This window comes from Colobus angolensis, unplaced genomic scaffold (assembly GCF_000951035.1).
Source record: "Colobus angolensis palliatus isolate OR3802 unplaced genomic scaffold, Cang.pa_1.0 Scaffold455, whole genome shotgun sequence".
NCBI lineage: Eukaryota > Metazoa > Chordata > Mammalia > Primates > Cercopithecidae > Colobus > Colobus angolensis.
The window spans coordinates 326,134-348,477 of NW_012117988.1; the positions used below are offsets into that span (position 1 = coordinate 326,134).

The 22,344-nt window shown below is 41.7% G+C and overlaps 2 protein-coding genes across 2 annotated transcripts in view; one reads left to right on the plus strand and one right to left on the minus strand.

Moving 5' to 3' along the window:
- The window catches only part of MOB3B (MOB kinase activator 3B), a 208,466-nt gene extending 190,110 nt beyond the window's left edge, over window positions 1-18,356 (minus strand). The window contains exon 1 of the mRNA XM_011958012.1: window positions 18,063-18,356. The gene's annotated coding sequence lies outside the window, so the exon portion shown is untranslated. The remainder of the gene's footprint in view (window positions 1-18,062) is intronic.
- Window positions 12,473-14,668, plus strand: IFNK (interferon, kappa). The gene is made up of 2 exons (XM_011958010.1): window positions 12,473-13,138; window positions 14,178-14,668. The coding sequence occupies exon 1, from the start codon at window positions 12,514-12,516 to the stop codon at window positions 13,135-13,137; it is 624 nt and encodes a 207-aa protein (XP_011813400.1). The 5' UTR covers window positions 12,473-12,513; the 3' UTR covers window position 13,138; window positions 14,178-14,668.
- Window positions 18,357-22,344: the final 3,988 nt, after the last annotated feature.

Below are 22,344 nucleotides of genomic sequence, written 5' to 3' on the forward strand. Positions count from 1 at the left end.
TTCAGCTCACTGCAAGCTCCGCCTCCCAGGTTTACGCCATTCTCCTGCCTCAGCCTCCCGAGTAGCTGGGACTACAGGCGTCCGCCACCTCGCCCGGCTAGTTTTTTGTATTTTTAGTAGAGACGGGGTTTCACCGTATTAGCCAGGATGGTCTTGATCTCCTGGCCTCGTGATCCACCCGTCTCGGCCTCCCAAAGTGCTGGGATTACAGGCTTGAGCCACCGCGCCCGGCCGAGTTTTTGTTTTTAAATCAAATTAGAATTGGCATTGTCAGCTCTAGGTTCTCATCTATACTTAGTAAATAATAGATTAGGATCACTTTCTTAACTTCATAATTATATGATTATATTCCATTATGATTTGACTGTAGTTATCCATGGTTTAAATCAATCATGAAAAACATTATTTTATCTAAATGTTATAATGTATAGGAATATGCATTTGTTCTGTGCACACACAGAAAAGTACATCAGGGGATACTCTAAGAAATTTAAGCCTCAGGCCAAACCTGGGAAATTCAAGCCTCAACCTCAACCTAAGGCCAATTAAGTAAATTATTTATATCATTGGCTAAAGTATAAGGGAGCTAACCTAGTTTAAGGCCATCCAGTTAAAGATCAAATGCCAAATGAGATTATTTACTGATTACCAAAAAACTATCATGTTAATTCAGTAAAGATCTCATAATCAAATATATTATCAATAGTACTTCTGGAAAACTGCCTTTGGTGATCATAGATATTAACCTCAACCCAAATACATCCTAAGTAATGTACTAACAACATGCCTCATACCAGTCTTCTTCTTTCCATCTCTACTGCTCCCGCCTTAATCTAGGTCACAACTCTCACCAGGCCTACTGAAATATCTGCCCTCGACCTGGCCTCCTTGTTTCTACTCTAGCCCCTTCTCCAAATTTTTCCCCTACAAGGCCCCCAAAGGGATCTCCTTCAAGCACACATCATATCATACTACTCTCTTGTTTGAAATGCTTTCATACGTTTTAACTGGTCTTAGAATAAAACTGGAACTCCATCATGGCCTGCTGTGCCTGCCAGTCCCAACATATCCTAGCACCAACCTCTCCATTCCCTTCACTCCAGCCCAACTAATCTCCTTTGTATCCCTTAAATATCCTGAGCTCTGCCCATCAGGGCCTGTGAACTTGCTGTTCCCTCTGTCCAAAATGCTCCCTTCTAGCTTTGTACACAGCTGACTGATCTTCACCCTTCAGGTCTCAGCTCATCCATCACCTCCCCCAGTTACCTTCTTGCCCTGTTTATTTGCTTTATAGCACTTATAAAGCTCTGTAATTTTATTGTTATTGTTTGAAGACTTGGACACACTATGAGGACAAGAAGTTCTCCTATTTTTTTTACTACCTGTGTCAGGCATCATCTCCTTGGAGATGAAAGGATGGATAAACGGATGGATGGATGGATGGATGGATGGATAGAAGGATGGATGGAAGGACAGATGGACAGGTGGGTGGATGGATGGAATAAGCATGTAGTAGATACTTTCAAAATTATTTGACCCAACAACTGGAACCATCCATGAGAAACCATATTATCACATTTAGCAATGAGTGATTCTGGCAGGGATATATATAGGGCAATCCCAATTTCTCCTTAAGTACATCTCTCCTGGGAATATAAAGAAGCTTTAACTCTGGGACCATTCATATGGCTGTTTCCACACAGTGAGTTCTACTCTTAAAGGAAAAAAACTCAATTATGCAAGATTGGTAATTCCAAGAGGATATCCCAGTATTTAATTAGCTATAATATTTGGAGACATAAGGCTATCCTGGTTTTTTTTTTTTTTTTTTGGAGACGGAGTCTCGCTCTGTCACCCAGGCTGGAGTGCGGTGGCCAGATCTCAGCTCACTGCAAGCTCCGTCTCCTGGGTTTACGCCATTCTCCTGCCTCAGCCTCCCGAGTAGCTGGGACTACAGGCGCCCGCCACCTCGCCCGGCTAGTTTTTTGTATTTTTTAGTAGAGACGGGGTTTCACCGTGTTAGCCGGGATGGTCTCAATCTCCTGACCTCGTGATCCACCCGTCTCGGCCTCCCAAAATGCAGGGATTACAGGCTTGAGCCACCATGCCCGGCCGTTATCCTGGTTTTTAATTTTAAAACATCCAATTTATGAAGAAGCTCTTTCAGAGAAAATAAAGTCAACTCAACGCAGAATAAAACCACAAGCTCAAACAAACAAAGAAACAAAACACAACAACAACAAAAAAGACCACAAGTTGCTTCATTAGATTCCTATATTTGGAACTATTCCTCTAGAGGACATGGAGCAAATCAAACCTCTGACAGTGTGGAAATCCAGCACGCACTTCATTCTTGTTTATGACACTGGGTCAATCTGACAGAATAGTTTTGTTTTCCCAGTTCTGACTAAATTAAAGAGAGTTGTGTCCACAGATTATTTTTCCAGAAGTTCCTCTGTATATATAATAGGAAATGCGGGATCAGATCTAGGCAAGGGCTCTTTCAATGTCAGGGCAGTGTTTCCACATGAACACCCCTGAGAATGCCAACATGTGTGACCACGCTTTTCCCCACTTCGGGCCATGATGAAGAAATGCTATCCCAAGCCAGCAGAGCAGCTGAAGTCCTTTCTGTAGCTCAACATGAGAAAAATCAACAACCTCTGCAGAATGTCTGCCAAGGAACTGCATGCCTGTTGGCAAGGAGACAGCAGCCTACACGGAGGGAAGTTGTAAGAATTAGCCCTTCCATGCATGTGCTAGTGGTAACTCCTGTAAAGAAGTTACTAGGGTCTTTGCTCAGGACATCTCACGGTGCTCCCTCTTTGAAGGCCCACAGGAGAAATTCCTCCCAGAACTCAGTACCAAGAAGACGTAGTTTTGTTTTTGCTTCATTTGGCCTTTTGGATACTATAAATACTTTAACAAATTATATTATCTCTTTTCTTGTAGGAAGTCTTGAGATTTGCAACCCTCTACACTATTGACACTGGACATTATGGCATGCGTTCTTACATTTGAACTGTGCCCCTGACTTCATCTTGCTTTTTCACTCTTGTTTTCCCTCAGTTCTGATTTCTTTAATCTTTGTTCTCTTGTATCATATATATTTCTATAAATAGTTTCAAATTATTTTCAGAATGAAAATGGCTATTAATGCATAGATACACACAGTGGATTTTAACCCAAACCCTTTACGACCCTAGTCCTGTAAAAAGACAATGTGGCCTCAGACAGATGTGGTTTTGAATCCTGATTCTGTGGATTTCTAGCTCTGTGACGTTGGTTAAGTTGCTCTATAGTTCCCAGTTTCCATTTCCTTTTCTTTAAACTGAAGCTAGTATCATGTACATTGTATAGTAATTGGGAATTAAAGAGAATGTATTTAGAGCATTGGCACTTAATAATTGTTAAATTAAAATTATTCTTTATTATTATTAATGGCTATATAGATTGTTACCAAAGAATACTTAAAGACAACGTCTGGCTTATCATGTTGACAGGCTTATAAGAACTAACACTATCTACTCATATAGCACATTTCTGTCTAACAAAGACCTATAGTTAAACACTTCCACACTAGCTCAATGTCTCCAAGCCATTCTTTCCAACAGGCTAGATTTGTTGCAAGATCCTCTCCCCATTAAGGCTCGGGCTCCCTGTACCATATCCCCTGTCATGGATTGAACTGTGTCTCCCCAAAAAATATACTTAAGTTCTAACCCCCAATATCTATAATGTGGCCTTCTTTGGAAACAAAAGTCTTTGCAAATGTAATCAAATTAAGAAGATGTCATACTGGATTAGGGTAGGTACTAAGTGTAACAAGTAGTGTGCTGATAAGAAGGCCATTGAAGGGCCACATGAAGGGACACACAGATGCACGAAGAATGTTATGTAACTATGGAGGCAGAGATGATGCATCTAGAAACCAAAGAACACTAAGGACTACCAGCAAGTACCAGAAGCTAGAAGAGGCAAGGAAGGATTCTTGTTTAGAGGCTATGGCAGGAGCATTATCCTGATGGCACTCTGATTTTGAACTTCCAGACTCTAGGACTATGAGAGAATAAATTTTCACTGTTCTAAACCACCTAGGTTATGGTGATTTGTTATGGCAACCCTGGGAAATGAATTCATCCCCATACTCCTACAGTGGAAGTGGCAGAAGTAAAGAAACCAGGCAAACTTGCAGTCCAAGTGGTGACTGCCAAGAACTCCACATATGCATGCCTGGCAGGGAGATGTATTTCATGGGAGGCATATACTAAAATAGCCCAAAGGGTTTGACTGTAGACTTCAATGAGTTAATTCTTCTTTCTGAGTTTAAAGAATCACATCAACAGGAGGGCATTAGGTCTAGATCAACATTGGCAAATAGAGCTTAACTAAGAATAGCTGGATTACAGTGTTATGATGAGAATTCTGTGGAGTCATCTGGGCAAAGACGCAGAGACAAAAAAACCAAAAACAAAAAACAGAATATTCCATCCTCATTCTCCTTATGCCTGTGACCATCCTCTCCAGTTTCCTCTTCTGCTGCCTACTGTAACATAGCATATTCTTAGGGTTCTGACACAGACCCACTTTATTCCATTCCCTATATATTGTCTTTGGACAGACCCACTGATTCTTATAGTCTTATCACTTACAGCTTCTGTGGATACCTTCAAATCTATCTCCCCTGCCAGCATCAGTTTTCTGTTCTAGTTTAAGCCATATATCCAACTGCTGAATAGACATCTCCACTTAGCTATCTCAGACAATTCAAAGCAACTTGTCTATAACAGAACTCACCAGTTGCTCCCCTAAGCCTGCTCCTCCTCCCATAGGCTATCTCTCAGTTGGTAGCACAACCATATACCTAGCTAGAAAACTGAGTTTCTCCCTAGTCTGTTTCCTCCTTCTCACCCCTGCCTCCCATTCCAAATCAATTTCCAAAACTTGCCAACCTTACTTTCTAAGTAATTATCTTCTTCTTGATACCTGCTATCACTCTCCCAGTTCAAACTCTCATCAACTCTTGCCTTTTAAGATTAAGGGTAGGTATCACTGCCTCCAGGAACCTCTGCAAGGGACTATATTTGTCTTGTTTGCCTTTGTATTCTTGGAATTTAGCATTGTGTCTAACACTGTAGGCAACAGATGATGATGATAATTATCATTTATTGTCCACATTCTATATACTAGGTACTTTCTCAACACTTTACATCTCCACAATCACACTTTGAAATAGGTACTCTTATTAGCCTTGCTTACAGATAAAGCACAGAATGCTTAAGCGACTTGCTCAAAGTTACACGGTTCTATCAAGAAGTAGAATTGACTGGGCGCGGTGGCTCACACCTGTAATCCCAGCACTTTGGGAGGCGGAGGCGGGTAGATTACCTGAGGTCAGGAGTTCTAGACCAGCCTGGCCAACATGGTGAAACCCATTCTCTACTAAAAATACAAAAATTAGCTGGGCGTGGTGGCACACGCCTATAATTCCAGCTACTTGGGAGGCTGAGGCAGGAGAATTGCTTAAGCATGCGAGACGGAGGTTGCAGTGAGCAGAGATCATGCCACTGCACTACAGCCTGGCTGACAGAGTGAGACTCTGTCTCAGAAAAAACAAAAACAAAAACAAAAGAGGTAGAATTACTGAACTGATCTGATATTCAATTTAGATTGGAATATACTCATAAGATAAAATAATGAAATGCATATCTATTCATTCAATAAATATTTATCGAGTGTACGCTGTGTGCTAAACACCAGGGATAAAATGGAAAACAAAGAAAACAAGTAAGTGAGTATATAAATAACTTAATTTCAGACATTGGAAAAAGTCTAGCATCTCTCAGGAAACCCATTCCAAGCTTCTCAGGTTACCTGGGGGGGAGGGAGGCTGGCAGGAAGAAAAGAGACCGCTCCTCTCTTACTCCACCGCCTTGCTCTAGAAGATTATTCCCAGATACCACCCCCAACCTCGGGCATTGTTAAGACACTTAAGAAATCCTTAAATTTGCAGCATGTGAATCCTATGCCAGGCTAAATAAGGCCAACTTAAATTTTTCTATCATAATACCTTTCTTTGTTCTTCAGAAATGTCAAGAAACCTTATGACCACATGCAAGCTGACAGTAATTAAAAGAAGACACTGTCTTCATCTCTACAAAGCCAACTCCTTGTAAAGACAAGAGGACATTTCTGTCCATCATCTACTGCACTCTCGTCATTTCTTCCCAGCTATTATCTAGCATAATAGATATCCACTATTGGATGTGGTCTAGGAAAAAATCCACATAAATTCACTGAGTAAAGAGAAGGATTATTCTGGTAAGGTGACATCCATCTTTCATGCCTGCCATCTGAAATTCTTACTAACACCCTCAGAAGTAAAAGCCCCATTCGGGCTCAAAAGGACCCCGGGAAATCAACACTGAAATGAGGATGTGGATGGAGGCTGTTTTGGTAATCCTAAAACAGAGCGTAGGTTTTACTGATGGTGCACATTTATTTACTGAAATACTTATTCCACCACGCTACATTTCTTTTTATCAGGGATTCTTTTCTAACAGCTCAAATTATTCCTGGGCGGGAAGTTACTATATGCATAATCTTCAGTTGGGCTGGAAAAGACAACTGGATATTAGTTTGCCAAAGAGCCCCTCTAAGGTTGATACAATTAAATGACAGCTACAGGGAGCATCATGCACAAAAAAGCGGCAAAAGGGGGTGGTGGAGGGGAATGGACTTAGAACTTCTCAGCAGTTTTGCCTATACAGATTACAACTCAATCAGATTTGAGAACTATAAGAAGTCACACGGCAGTTTTTGATTAAACAAACATTTACTGTGTAAGAGGTGCCACGGATACAAAACTAAGAAAGACACGTTTTTCTTCTGGAGGGGAAGAAATATGAATCAACCAAGCAATACAAAACTGTGTGATATCACTAGAGGAGAGGTACAAAAGTGCTCATGATCTAACCAGCCTTGGGGAGTCCCAAGGAGAATGCACCAGAAGTAGTATAGGACATTAAATGGACACCTAAGTTGCCATCTACCACTCTGTAAATGCCTCAGTTTTCCCCAACGTCTGACTTTGTCTTCCCCATATCCCTACACAAAAAGAACTAAACCATCAAATAACTTTACTGTCATTAAGACATGGCTTCATTATCATCATTCGGTTACCCAACAAATAATTATTAAGAACCTACTATGGGCCAGGTGCTGTAACAGCCTGGCTCTCTCACAGGCCAGGTCTGGTGAGCCATTTATCCTGGACCTCATATCCATAAAAGGCTGATAATATAGATTTTTAAAATCATCTCCAAATGATATCCTATATACAGTCACAAAGATATACTTCTAGGATTCAACCTCAAAGCATATCACAATTTTTATAATCCTGTATTGTCAATTTAAAAAATATATATACAAGTCCTCCTACTGCCACCCACGGATATGATCCAGGTCTCTCCTATTCCCCATGGGCATTTAAGAGAAAGCAAACAAGCCAGTTGTTATATCTTCCCTCACAGAACTTATTGCTTAGTAGAGAGAAAGGTATCAAACAAGGACACACACCAAACTGATAACTGTAGTTGCCGCAGGGTGGGAGAGGAGCATGACATGAGGCGGAGCTGTTAAGCAAAGCTTTCCCTTGCCCTGAGGTGTTTGAATTTTTACCATATGCACATATTCACGGTATTCCCTGTATAGTCATTATCAGTTTCTCTATCAGGATCTCATTAACAGAAGAGCCAAGAAAGGGACCAGAAGACAAGCTGGCTCCAAATGAGGCTGACCACAATGCTGAGGCAGTGAGAATGAGTGAAACATCAAGTTGCCAGAGGTGACTGGGTTCGTCTGAGGATAAAACAGCTGCACAAAACATTGTGGTGACCATCCTCTGCGTGTCCCATGGGAAGTACTGCTAGGTCTGGACACAAGGCTTCCGTTTCCCGGGCTCTCTACTGGGCTCAATCGCCTAATGGCCCTACAAATGGAACAATGTACATTCAAGGATTGAGTAATATGGATGATCAATGTGTTACTCTTGCCCTGATTCGAAACTTGTCTTTTCATGGAGAGCAATAAATCTTATCAGCAGATGCCAAATGCCCCTCAACTGAATCACAGCTATATTGTCTAGACTGAAATGCCTCATCTCCATTTTGTCAAATTCTGCCTTGTCCATTATAGTTAACCTCATAATCCACATAGACACTACACAATTCCATAAGCAACAGAGCAGCCCCTGCTAACCAGCCCTCCCTCTGAGGAAAGCCTGAACATGTATAAATGATCTCAAGTCATGCCAGGGAAATAAGAACAGATATCATGGAAACCATGTTAGCATGTCAGTGCATAGCCTGCTGATGACAAACTGAGCAGTTATGCCAGACAAATTTAGGAGTCAAAATGTTTCCTTACACTGTCATTGTTTTCAATTTTCTGATGCTATTTTTGAGATACATTCAATACCTCTGGTATTTACAGAACAGAACAGAGGTATGACCAGTGACTGATCATTCAATAATGCTTCTAATCAGAGTGATTATATGTTAGTGTACAAGTGTGTGTATGTTTGTGTGTGTCAGTATTATTTTGTTTTAGTATGATGGGTGACCTCTTTGCCATGTACACTTGTTAGGGTTATGTGCACATGTAAAGCCAGCATAGAGAAATGCAATCAAATGCAACTCTGCAGGAGGAGGAAAAGTAGCAGAGGAATGGCTTTCTGCAGGGGATGTCACGTCTGAGCTCTGCTCTGAGAGGGCAGTGGGAGCTTGCATGGTGGAGAGGGTTGCCAGATAAAATAAAGACACACAGTTAAATCTGAGTTTCAGAAAAACAATGAATTACTTTTTAGTAGGTATGTCCCAAATGTTGCATGAGTGTTCTATATTTTATTTGCAAAGACAGGCAATCCTAATGGTTGGAGAGGGACAGATGTGTATGCCAACTATCTTTCCTTGTCATGAATATTGTCAACATCAGCATCTATTAACGTTCCAGAACATGGGGAATGGAGTCCATGCTCTTGGGAAACCCTAAGAATTACTCCTCCTGCCTAAAACACTCAGAACATGCCTGCTTCTTCAGCCACAGGCTCCTTGAGATCATGCACCACAACTTCTTCTTCCTTCTTCAGGACCTACGCCAGTGACCGAAATGTCGTAAACATGAAAGTGCATTTTTAGATAAATGAGAATATAATATGGAATTATAGTAAAGGGAGGAAATTTGGGGTGAGAGGGCTAAAGATGACAAAACTGTGCATGACCAAAAATACAGGCAACTTCAAGATGACTGACAATAGCCAAATGTGCAGTCATCTCCAACACCTATGAGCAGAACTTACCACAGTAACAGAACTGAACAATCTTTTAGTTTGATTAGTATCACTGAACAGTCTCAAACTAGTGAAAAGTATACTAAGCACCATGGGCAATTTCAGGGAAGTGAGGGAATGCACTAAATTGGGAGACCAACAGTTATACAATTATCTATTTTTTTAAACCCATGTTAAGGAGGCCAAGGCATTGTAAAAGCAAAATGGGGAACAAGCAGTTCTAATTGGAACAGTTCAAGAAGTTTTAGGTGGAGAAGTTATATGAGGTATGTAAAAAGCTATGGCCCTCAGAGAGGCTTTGCCCTTTATAGAATCTGTGTGTGTGTGTGTGTGTGTGTGTGTAATTGTAAGTATATATATATGCATAAACATGGCTGCAAGAATAGTATATTCCCACATACTGTATGTTATTCATATCAACTGATTGGAACTGAGCCTTAGGGAGAATCCACATTTTCTTTCAAAATACTCTAGAGTAGAAATGTTTAAACAAATAAAGTAGTATTGATCACATTTCAGATGTATAATAATTTTTCCTTTTTTAATGTATCTTCTTTTAAAAACAGCCTTCTCTCATTAAATAAGAAATACTTGGCCGGGTACAGTGGCTCACGCCTGTAATCCCAACACTTTGGGAGGCCGAGGCAGTCGGATCACGAGGTCAGGAGCTCAAGACCGTCTTGGCCAACATGGTGAAACTCCATCTCTACTAAAATACAAAAAATTAACCAGGCATGGTGACGTGTGCCTGCAATCCCAGTTACTTGGGAGGCTGAGGCAGGAGATTGCGCCACTGCACTCCAGCCTGGCGACAGAGCAAGACTCTGTCTCAAAAAAAAAAAAAAAAGAAAAAGAAAAAGAAATACTTGTTGATCACAGAAAACTTAAAAAATCCAAGTAAATAAAAATATAAAAATAAAAACCACCCATTATTCTTCCAGTTAGAGATAATGACTCAAAATTTTCGCATATATATCAAGACTTTTTTTCTGTATATATATATGCATATGTCTATATTTAACAAAAGTGGTATCAGCCTCTATATGCAAATATAAGCTTTTTTTAAGCTACAAAGTGTATCTATCCAAGTGACCAAATATATTCCCACACATAATTTTTAGTGCTTACATATATGTTTTCTACTGATGGCTTACTTAACTAAGTATTTATTGCTGAACATTAAAATTGTTTTCCATTTTTTACTGTGACAAACTTCCTTACAGCTAAGTCTTTGAGGGCATCATCATTATTTCTGGGGAATCAATTCCTAGAGGAACAACTGCTGAGTCAAATACTATATACACTTTTAAGGCTTTTGATCCATATCACCACTTTCCTGTCTAGGAAAGTTGTGTCAATTTATAATGCTATATAAAAGGGCTTGTTTTCTTAATATTTTTCAAATTTGGTCACCCCAAGAAATCTGCCCATCAAATCAGAATTTATGTAGATAGAACATGTAGAATAATATATATAATTTATTTTTCATAGGAAATAGAAACCTTTCCCAAAAGCCAGGATTTTAAGAAATCCCACTTACCCACAATTAGCCTTTGGCGCAGTCAACTGATTTAGACAAGAACTTTTTAAGCCAACTTTTCTTTTTTTTTTTTTTTTTTTTTTTGAGGCGGAGTCTCGCTCTGTCGACCGGACTGGAGTGCAGTGGCCTGATCTCAGCTCACTGCAAGCTCCGCCTCCCAGGTTTACGCCACTCTCCTGCCTCAGCCTCCCGAGTAGCTGGGACTACAGGCGCCCGCCACCTCGCCCGGCTAGTTTTTGTATTTTTAGTAGAGACGGGGTTTCACCGTGTTAGCCAGGATGGTCTCATAAGCCAACTTTTCAACGAAAGTCTGCCATGTTTGTGGAACTGTGGCTATTTGCCATTGTACAATGACTTAATTGCAAATTAATGTATATCTTTTTTTTGTAAGAAGATATAATAAGCTCCCTTTGTTTAATGACAACCCATTTTACTTTCCCGGAGAAAAGAATCCATTTGCTTTAACCATAATCAGAGGAAGGCTATTTGGTCAAACAAAGTAAAAACCATAAACAATAGATAGCCATCATTACCACAGTAACATTGGTCCAGCTAGGAATTCACTTCGCTAAATGGGTGACCTCCTACTCACATACCTTCTCAGTGCACAACAAACACAGAAGCAAACAAAAGCCTTTACAGAAGCCAGAGCCACCAGGCAAGAAGAAATAATAATCAAGCAATCAAGCAAAAGTTTTAAAATACTGCCTAAACTACATCTAAAAAAAAAAAAAGAAAAAAAAGAAAAAAAAAGAAAAGAAAATGATACTACAAGAGAGAAGTTAATGAGGCAGAAGGATATTCTCAAATATAAAACCCCCTCCAGGACTTTTAAGGAAGGTATCAGAGGCATAGGGAAGGCTAAGTCAAGGATGAATTTAACTGAAGAAAAGGATATTTAGAGATTATCAATATTTTCTAATGCAACAGAAAACCAAGCCAGCTTAGTCTTCTACTTAGTGCCATGCTAAATTGACCAACTCTATTCTTCATCTTTTTGGGGATCCAGAAAAATCAAAAAGAGAAAATATCCAAATATAGAAACTTAATTTAACAAAATTGGAAAAACCTAAACTATATTGTGCTCTGGTGACCTAGCAATCAAATAATCACAGTCATTTGGTCAATGTCTATGATTAACTCAGTGAGACAGGATGTTTGGCTATAGCGCCAGGTACAAAAAATATATTTTCATGAAGGATCACTCCCTCTTATGTAATAGATTTGAGTGAGTGAGTGAGTGAGTGCATGGACTCAGCTTTTGGCTTCTGAAATCAGTCTTGTTGTGATGATTACTTAGTGCTGGGATGGATCATCCAGGCATTCAAGGTAACACGATGATAATACTTTGTTCATTTTTCAGAAAAAAAAAAAAAAAACTGGTATCACTTCCAAAGTCAGCATAGTCACCCAAAGTGAAAAAGAAAAAAAGAAGAAGAAAAAAAAAAAGCCTCAGAGGCAAAGGAAAGGGGCCGCAACCTTGGTTAACTGTAAAATGACGAATGAGAAAACTCCTGCTGAAGATATTCAGGTATATAAAGGCACATGAAGGAGTACTTAAAACATCATTGTCAAATCCACATCTTCTGGATTTTTTTTTAGCTTGAAACAACAAAAAAAAAAAATGAGCACCATACCTGACATGATTCAAAAGTGTCTGTGGCTTCAGTTCCTTATGGGTATGTTCATTGCTGGCACCCTATCCCTGGACTGTAACTTACTGAATGTTCACCTGAGAAGAGTCACCTGGCAAAATCTGAGACTTCTGAGTAGTATGAGCAATTCATTTCCTGTAGAATGTCTACGAGAAAACATAGCTTTTGAGTTGCCCCAAGAGTTTCTACAATACACCCAGCATATGAAGAGGGACATCAAGAAGGCCTTCTATGAAATGTCCCTACAGACCTTCAACATCTTCAGCCAACACACCTTCAAATCTTGGAAAGAGAGACACGTCAAACAAATCCAAATAGGACTTGATCAGCAAGCAGAATACCTGAACCAATGCTTGGAGGAAGACAAGAACGAAAATGAAGACATGAAAGAAATGAAAGAGAATGAGATGAAACCCTCAGAAGCCAGGGTCCCCCAGCTGAGTAACCTCGAACTGAGGAGATATTTCAACAGGATAGACAATTTCCTGAAAGAAAAGAAATACAGTGACTGTGCCTGGGAGATTGTCCGAGTGGAAATCAGAAGATGTTTGTACTACTTTTACAAATTCACAGCTCTATTCAGGAGGAAATAAGGTATATTTTTGGAATTAAGATTCCTTTTCCCTCCAAAATCTCTTTCTCCTTCTCCTCCTCCATCTTCTTTTTCAGGGTTATTGTGCTATCCTGTAAGCCTATCCTCAGTTGGATTGGTAGTCTCAGAACATCAGGGACATTCACCTCTCTAAGGAGAGGTAATGCCAACCATCCTCTGGGTGACCAAGAGTCTCCTTAGAAAGTCTTTAAGACAGGTTTAAAGGAATAAGATTCCCTCTCCATCATCTTCTATTCTCTCTTCCTCGTTTCTTGGGTCATTTTGAAAGGACTTTGCTATACCACCTGTGAACTTCACCAAGACAATGGCTAGAGAATAGGGAGCAGAGAATGTTGCAAAATTATAACATTTCAATGACTTAACTGTTTTGCTGCCAACATTGTTTATCCTATGAAAAGTCAGCACATTTAAAGAGCTTATACATGCTCCCTAGAGTCAATACCCTTGTATTTTTCCCCTCCTGCTCAGGGGAAAAAGGTTGACATTTCTGGCCCATTTCCTTCTCAGCTTGGTTTGTTTGAATTGATGCCATTTGTAGAATGGTATTTCATTACTTTAAGAGTGAAGATCCATAGTGAAATTGGATGGATGGTTGACTTAGATGACCATTAAGCTCTCATTTAACCTTTGAGAGGCTGTGATTCTAATGTAGCACACTCTTAATTCCTGATGTATATTGTTTGATTCCTACATCTAAAGGCATGGAAAATGCTGTGGAAAAGTATAGTACAGTATCTGTCTTTTATTGTTTTTTATGTGCCTGAAATAAAATGTCCAGAGCCGTAATATGGAACAATTTTACATTAGATGCTCCTAGTTAGAAGACTACATTCTGTGAGTTAATTTAACTCGCTATTCCAATAATACATAATACTTTAATATATTTTATCTTTTTAAAAGTTACTTTGAAGTCAGATTACCTAGATTATTTACTTTTCTAGTATGGCCCTTCATCTATATTGATTCACCACCTGGCTGACATGGATTTTCTCTTCCTCTCTCGCCTCTACCCCATTTCAGAATCATCTCCTTTCAAGCAAGAATTAACAGAGATTGTGGCTATGCAAATGCACAAAAAAAGGGTGAAATGTACCTGCAATGTACCTGGTTCTGCCCTTGGAAGTCATTTCCTGCTCATGCCATTAAGAACATGCTGCCAAACTGTTCAGATTCAAGATTATTCCAAGTGCAAGGCTCAAATGTTATAGCCAAAGAAAATCTTATGATAAAAGTGAGGCAAATTTCAGCCAAGAAGTTAGAAGAAATGTTTAAAAGAACAATAACAAATTGTGGATCATGGTATATGCAGGCTATCAGTAGAAGGATCAGACAATAAAACGAGTTAGTGCAAACCATTTAGTAAAAATAACTATCAGCAGAGTTGTTCCAAATTAAAAATAGTACTACAAGCTTGTTAAGGAGCTAGAACATGCAAGCTACTAAGCATAAAATATACACTTGCTATTTTTCATGAATTTCTCTAATAAAGCCTTTGCCTGTTCTCTCTAATAGCTTTACTGGAATGATGTGTCAATTACTTTAGTCATTTATGGTTGCAGTTCTGCCAAGTGTTTGCTATCCAGAAGGAAAGAGAATGGCTGAGAAAGCTGAGCACTTCCAGTTAACACAGATTTTCTGATTGTGTGGTAGGGGTAGAAGTCAGAACACTATGCTTTTTTAAGAGCATATCTAATCAAAAGAAAAAGGATAACATCTCCACTGGAAAAAAGGCAAGGGCACAAACTGACATCATCACAAAGGAAGAAATACTACAAACAATATGAAAAATGTTTAATCTAACTTGATTTTTAAATGCAAAATAAGATGACAAGACACTCCCATCAGTATGACAGAAATGAAAAAGAATGACAACATAAAATGCGAGTGAGGTGTAAGGTATAGGACACAGGAGCCTTTGTGCATTACTGGGAAGAAAGTAAACTGGGACATGTTTTCTACAGGGAAATATGGCACTCTTCAATATCCTAAAGAATGCATCAGTCCCTGTGACCTAGGTATCACATCTTCAGAAATTTATTCCAAGGAAACAGATAGGTAAGATTGTTCGGCTGGGCACGGTGGCTCAAGCCTGTAATCCCAGCACTTTGGGAGGCTGAGACGGGCGGATCACGAGGTCAGGAGATCGAGACCATCCTGGCTAACACAGTGGAAACCCCGTCTCTACTAAAAAAATACAAAAAACTAGCCGGACGAGGTGGCGGGCGCCTGTAGTCCCAGCTACTCGGGAGGCTGAGGCAGGAGAATGGCGTGAACCCGGGAGGCGGAGTTTGCAGTGAGCTGAGATCCCGCCACTGCACTCCAGCCTGGGCGACAGAGCGAGGCTCCATCTCAAAAAAAAAAAAAAAAAAAAGATTGTTCACTGGAACCTTGTTTATAATAATATCTACCCCTTTTATATTCATTTTCACCTATCAGTATTTTCTAGTTTTCCTATAATGATTTTTGGGGAGGATTTTTAATTCTAAAAGAAATGGTACAAGCTTAACTTCCATTATAATTACCCTGTTTTCCTTAGTGGGTAGGCCAAGACAAGAAATGCTCTTTTACCTTGTTAATGATACCTTTGGGTACTTCTTGAGTAACTTTGGTCTTTTTTGTTGCTTCTGGGTTGCTGCTTCTAAATTTCAAAGGAATCCTTCCTTGGGGTTCATTTTCATAATGAAATGTTTGTAAAGTGCCTTTCAGTACTTCAAAGATGTTGCTTTTTTTCTCTTACTGGTTCCATCGTTGGGAAGGTAAAGAGACACAATATCCAGAAATCACTACAGAAAGTGCTCTATGTGTCACATTCCTGGCTTAGCAGTCTCACTTCTGTTTTGTTAAATGGAAACTCAAAAGTCCTGTTGAGTTGGCAAAGGAAAAACTCTCGGAGCTGTGCAGAGCCAAGCTTCTGGTATCTACTGAAAATGTCTGAGTGGGTACCTGGATCATAATGTTCCTACAGAAGCCTCCTTCTTCCCCTGGGTTGAGGAGGAATCAAAAGTGTAATCGAGCTTCCTTGGAAGAGGGACTGACTGGGGATCCCACAGGAAAAGCTGGCAACAGCAGGTCAACTGCAAGGCTATGGGGAGGTATAGGTTCCAACAGGTGCACAATCCCAGTCAGCCTCCCCTCAGAGGCAAGACAACTCGCTGGGCACCATCTGGGGAGCCTGCCTTCTCAGAGTAGCTACTTTGCTTTTGCCCCAGTTCTTTAATCAATAATCCACACTAAGAATGAACACAACGTATAAGCATCTAACTTGTGCAGGGAAACAGGGCCGCCTGCAACCCAACAAGCGCACCCACAGGGGAACTCGGGGCCATCCTAAGCCACTTGTTCGCGGGAACGTGGAAGCAGGAACTGTGCTCTGGCCGTATCTGCGTTGCCTCCTCTGAGTCCTCTTTTTCTACAGTGCTGAAAGGGGACTTGAGATTTAAACTTGGAGCGGTACTCAAAGCCAGAACTCCACGTTCATTCCGGAGTGAACCACCACACCACTATTTCCAGGCAACGTCAGGAGGCTTCCTCGTTATTTACATTTCCGTTCTCTTTTTGGCAACTAGCCTGCCCTCCCGCCCTTGGAAACTTGTGGACCCGAGAATCTCAGCTTTCCGCCTACCAAAGGTGCCCTGATTCCCTCCCACTGCCCTAGCAGCAGCCCAGCCCCAACGCCTTTGGCTAGAGATTGAAATCCTCTGGAACCAACCACGGGACACTTTGGATTGGGGCGGAACACGCTTCCACTGTCTCGAAAGCAGCACCTTCTCGGATTTGCGCCCTTTGCGGCGCGCCTGGGTTGAGATCTGAGAAACGCGCCCCGGGCCACAGGCAGCAGCGGAGGCGGGGAAGGAACAACTTTCCCTCCGCCCTCTAACCACAAGGGCGGGGTGGGGCGGCCTCGCTGGGGTCGGGCTCCTCCGCTTCCCCAGCTGGGATCCCCTGCCGGAGCTGGCATGGGGGTCGGGGAGGGGGACCAGAGGGGCTTCCTTCTCTCCCCAAGCCCTGCGAGATGTCGGAAAGGCAAACAATAGGCGAAACACAGAGAAACAAAAGGCCATTCGCCACGCTCTCAGTCGGCTGCGTCGCAAGGCCCCTGCGGGGAGGGTTAGGGGAAAGGGTCAGGAAAGAGGGCGAGGGGGAATCCCGAGAGATTTAGGGTCTCTGGTACTTGTCAGGCGCCAGGGGTCTGCGCTTTACCCTCCCAGCAGGGGTCTGAAGGTGGGAAGGGGCAATCAAAGAAAAGTGGAAGGGTTTTCACCTTCTTCCCCAGTTCAGGGAAAGGGAGGGCTGGGATTCCAGATGTTTGACAGTTGTTGGCCCCAAAGTTAAGAGCGATTTGTATGGCCTTTACACGCTCCCCACCTCCATGAGGCATCGTCAGCCCCGGGGGCGACCTGGCTTACGGCGCGGAGTTCCCCGACCCTGCCCCAAGCCGAGACTCCTCCCTCAGGCTCAGGACGCCCAAGCGTTGTCCCCCAGCCCGGGAGCACTTTTGTAAAAGTTTGTCTTCCCGCCACCCACAGCCCAACACGCACCCTGCATGCGTCCGCGGCTGGGGATGGGCTCGGAGACTTGCACCCCGAAAGAAGGACGATCTTATTGATTTATATCTTTTCAAATCAAGGCCACGGATCCCGGGGTGGAAAGTGGGCGACCCTAGTTCCTGCCGGGAAGTGCACACAAGGAGCCGGCCAGAAGCCCAGGCGCCGGCAGGGGTCTGAAGCGGACTCCAGCCCCGGAAGCCCGCGGCCGGCCGGCAGAGGGCCGGTCCGCCGCCTCCCGCACCTTCTTGCACACGCGCTCAGGTGCGCCCCGCACCTCGCCGCCCTCCTGGGTGAGGTCGGGAGCGAGCAGCCACCGGGCTGCGCCGCCTCCCCTCGCTTGGAGCGCGTTCTTACTCACCGTGGCGTTTTACCTCCAGCCCAGGGCCCGGTCGGTTCCCTTCGCCGGGTCAGCTGCAGCCAGCGCGAGAGGAAAATGGTGAGCTCGGGGCAGGTGGGGCGTCGCTTCCCAATCCACTCAAGGGACTCTGCGGCCGGTGCGCGCGGTCCCAGCGAGTCAACCGGAGGACGGGCGAGCGCCTGGCTCCAGCTGCAGCCGCCGCCGCTCCGGAGCAGCCCCCACTTGCACCCAGCGCGCCGCGCAGCCGGCCGGGGCTCGATCGTCTCGCGGGGACGCCGAGCGGGGACCCCTGGCGGCCGCCTGCGGAATGGCAGCTCCGTGGGGAGAAAAGTCGTCTTTGGGATCATCTTCCCTCCGGAAAGAGATGGGACATGACCAGTCTAAGGGGCCTTCCAGCCTTGCAGAAAAGACACTGACCCTCGGGCCAGGGCAGTGAAGAAGGTGTCAGATCAGAAAGGATGATCTGTGGGTCCACCACGGCCACTTCCAAGGCACCTAGAGAGGGCGAAACGGTTTGCCTTCCCCAGAATTTTCTGATTGTTGAAAAATACCATGAACTGCCTGACACAGAGCGGAGCATCAATCATTGGAAAATACTCGGATTCTAGCAAATTTACTAGAACACACTGGGAGTCGTGGATGAACATGGATTTTAAAGTCCAACCCACAGCCTGACACTCTCTACTTGTGTGGTCTTGGTCTATCTACAACCTGAAAGCCTCGGTATTCTCCTCCGTAAATTGGCGGGGAGCAATATTACCCTTGCAGGGTGATGGTTACGGGTAAACTACATTTAAAACGTTTTTATAGTTCATAGTAACAGTAATCAAATATGAGCTTCCTGCCTTCTGCAGTAAAAGAATTGGGTCTTTCACATTTTTCTATGCCCCATATGATCACATCTTAGTGCATATTGGTTGAAGTGTACCAAATGACGAAGCACTGCATTTTACCATTCTTACTACACACTTCAAAGAGGTGTGGAAATATATTAAGTAGAAATTAGGATATATGGAGAAAACATCCCTCCTCCAAAAGAGGTTTCTGCAAGTAACTACAAAATGAGAACTTCTAAAATCACTTACATCTTTTGCAATATCAAGTCATCTCAGATGTTGTAAGAAACATTTAATAAATAGTCATGACTTAGTGATATCAACCCTGGATTAAATGACTCTAATTAAATGACTCTAATTCTGTGTCATTTGTGTAACGTAAAGATATCGATTGTGAATATAAGACTCAAATATGAGAAAACTGCCAGATACAAAAACACAGCCGCTAAGCAATATTTCTGTTCATCACCAAGGAATCTCATTTCCAAACTGCCCCAGTTTTTAAGAGGATGAACGTCAGAGTCAGACAGACCCGTAGTAGCTGAGTCTAGCCTTTCTGAAGCTCTGTTACCTCATCTTATAAAATAAGGATAATATAGGTATTCAATGAAGGAATATATACAACATGCTTAGGGTAACACCTGTCACACGGTACGTGCTCCAGCGTCACCACCTGTCATTCTTTCCAGCGTATAGTTCTCACCCCACCCACATGTAGCCCCTCCCTCATGAGCTCAAGGGCCCCCAGCACGTGTTATACTCATACACCCACAAGTGTCAGTGTCCCTTAAGATGTTATCTTCTGCAAATTAGGAACAGAAAGAGAATATTTTCAGGTAGTTTGGAATAGAATAAATAACATTCACATTCTTTGCCCAAGTCAGTACAGATTAATTTCCGTCATTTCTAACTCATGCTATATACATTTCCCAGAAGAGGAAAGTCATGCTAGTCTTCAGTAGCGTTTGAAAAAAAAAAAATTCCAAGAGGATTCTTTTGCCAAACCACTTCATTGCAGCTTCCCCTTAAAGGATACCAAAGGAGCACAGGGATATTGGAAAGATGTCGCCATAGCAACATTGTAATAGACAGATGACAATAGAGTAAAAGTGAAGAAAGCACATTTGCATAGTCATTAACAAACTTGGACCTACAGTCATATTGCTCTGGGCAGTAGTTCAAGGGCTACTCAAAGTAAATTTGGTAAGAGGCTATTTCTGTTTATTTTGGCTAAGTCTGACTACCCAGTTCATTGTGCTCATGTGTGTGCTAATTGTAATTGTTACAGGCAGTTCACTAACAAACAGCAGACATCCTCAAGAGTCCTTCCTTTCATCCTAAGCAATGAGAGTTCACAAATCTAAATGTGTACCTAATAAATCTTCAATAGTAAAGCATACTTCCTCCTTACCTGCTTCTGCTTTGTTTTCAAAACCTTAAATAGTCCCAGCTATAGAGAAATTGTCTCAATGCTTATGGGAACTTCTGTAATAACTTATGTTAATTAACTCTGGGTACTGAAAAGAAACAAATGTGCATGGCTTCCCCTAAGCACTGAGGTAATGGCAATTCAAATAGCAGCAAATTTATATTGCGATATATACAGATTTATAGATATATAAATATTTCTTATATATAGATATATAAGAAGACATCATATATATATACATTTTAGAGATCATATCTATCTTTTAAGCAATTTCAAACCATACAAGAATCCATATATGATCTTAAGGCATAATTTCTGCTAGCATACTTCTCAGCATTTATAATGACACTAAATGTCTATAGTCATTTCCTCTGAAATGCACATTACATCAATCCCATTTTGTGAAAGTGGAACTAAGGCATAAAAAGGTCAGAGTTCGGGAGCTGAGAAGAATGTATGACAGTGTTCAAAGTTGTTTCAGTGACAGCTGAACAAGATAGTGTCGTTTGGAATCATAATGGACAATTATCTTCTTTCTAGTCTATAGGAATAGAGTGAATGTTCTTTCCCAAGTTAAAAAAAAAAAATTATTGAAAAGAGACTATACTCTTTCTTGCTGCTCTTAGAATGTGTTTTGCTTATAGTGACCCAGTGCTCCTTCAAATCTCTCTATTAGATGGTATTTTTTTTCTTATTTAAAAATATCCATGTGGTTGAGGCTGCAGTGAGCTATGATTGCACAACTGCACTCTAACCTGGGCAACAATGAGACCCCATCTCAAAAAAAAATAGTTTGTATCTTTAACAAGTGACCCTTCTTCTCAAGAGATGAGCCTGATATTTCTGCTCTGGCTTAACATTAACCAGGTGTGGTACACTTGTGATCTGCCTCAGTACTCTGAGTAATGGAGAGGAGTTCTCTCACTATAAAACAGGTCAACTTAGATATAATCCAAAAAGGGTTAGTTGCCAGGAGAACCAAAGTCTAAGGGAGTCACATCTACAAGCCCATAGCCTGGACCCCGACATTAATCCTACTGTGAGACTTTAGCACCTTTCACAAATGGAAAAATCAGGCCACTGTGTGCTCAATGGGTTTGGAATGTTGTGCTTTCAAAGCAATTAATACAGAAAGGCACAGAAAGATAGAGAAGAGGCTAGTGAGTCTTGGATGCTTCCAACGTGATATAACGCCCCTTTCTCTTCTAAATAGTAAAATAATGAAGATCTCAAATAGACTTTCTCTCTTTGAGAAACACAGCTTTACTGCTTTTGCAATCAATTCCCATTGCCCTCAACAACAAATCAGTCATTAATTCCCAACTGCCTTGCATTGCAAATACAGAAAAAAAGGTTTTTGTATCTCCTTAGCTCTCTTTGAATGTCTGTGGGAAAGAAATGAAGGAAGTAAACTTTTCTACTGCCAGACTGAAGGTAGTTTTTGATAAACTTGGAACCTCTCCAAACCACCCCCTACCCTCCTGGCATAGAAAATAAACAAGATTTTTCCCTTCACATCATAATTAAGGCAAGAGACAAAAATGAAGGTATCATCCAACCTGATCTTCTTTAGCCTCTAGCTGTTCTACCTACACAGAACTATTTTCTCAAGATTCCAATTAGTTTGATATACTGTTCAATATTAATTTCCTCTTAAGAAGCTACTTCACCATTTGGAAAGCCCCTTGGGTTGAATAATTATTGAATTTCTAAATGGCCTCTGGCTAGCCTCAATTGTGTTAGTGTTTCGTGTCCAGTAAGTAATATGAAAGAGGCTTGCCTTGGGTATTTTACAGCCCCTAATGATGCTTTTCAGAGGGAAAAAAATCCTTCTGAAAAGATTTTTGGAAAAGTTTCTGTAAATTTTTTCCCAAGTCTTGTTGTCTAATGCTCAACAGAGTCTCTGTAGAAATGAACAGATAACTTCCTTCCTTTATTTTTCCCTTCCTTTTTTCTTTCTTTTATCCTGCCCTCTTCCCTCTTTCTTTCTCTTCTCTTCGTTAGAGCATTTCTGATG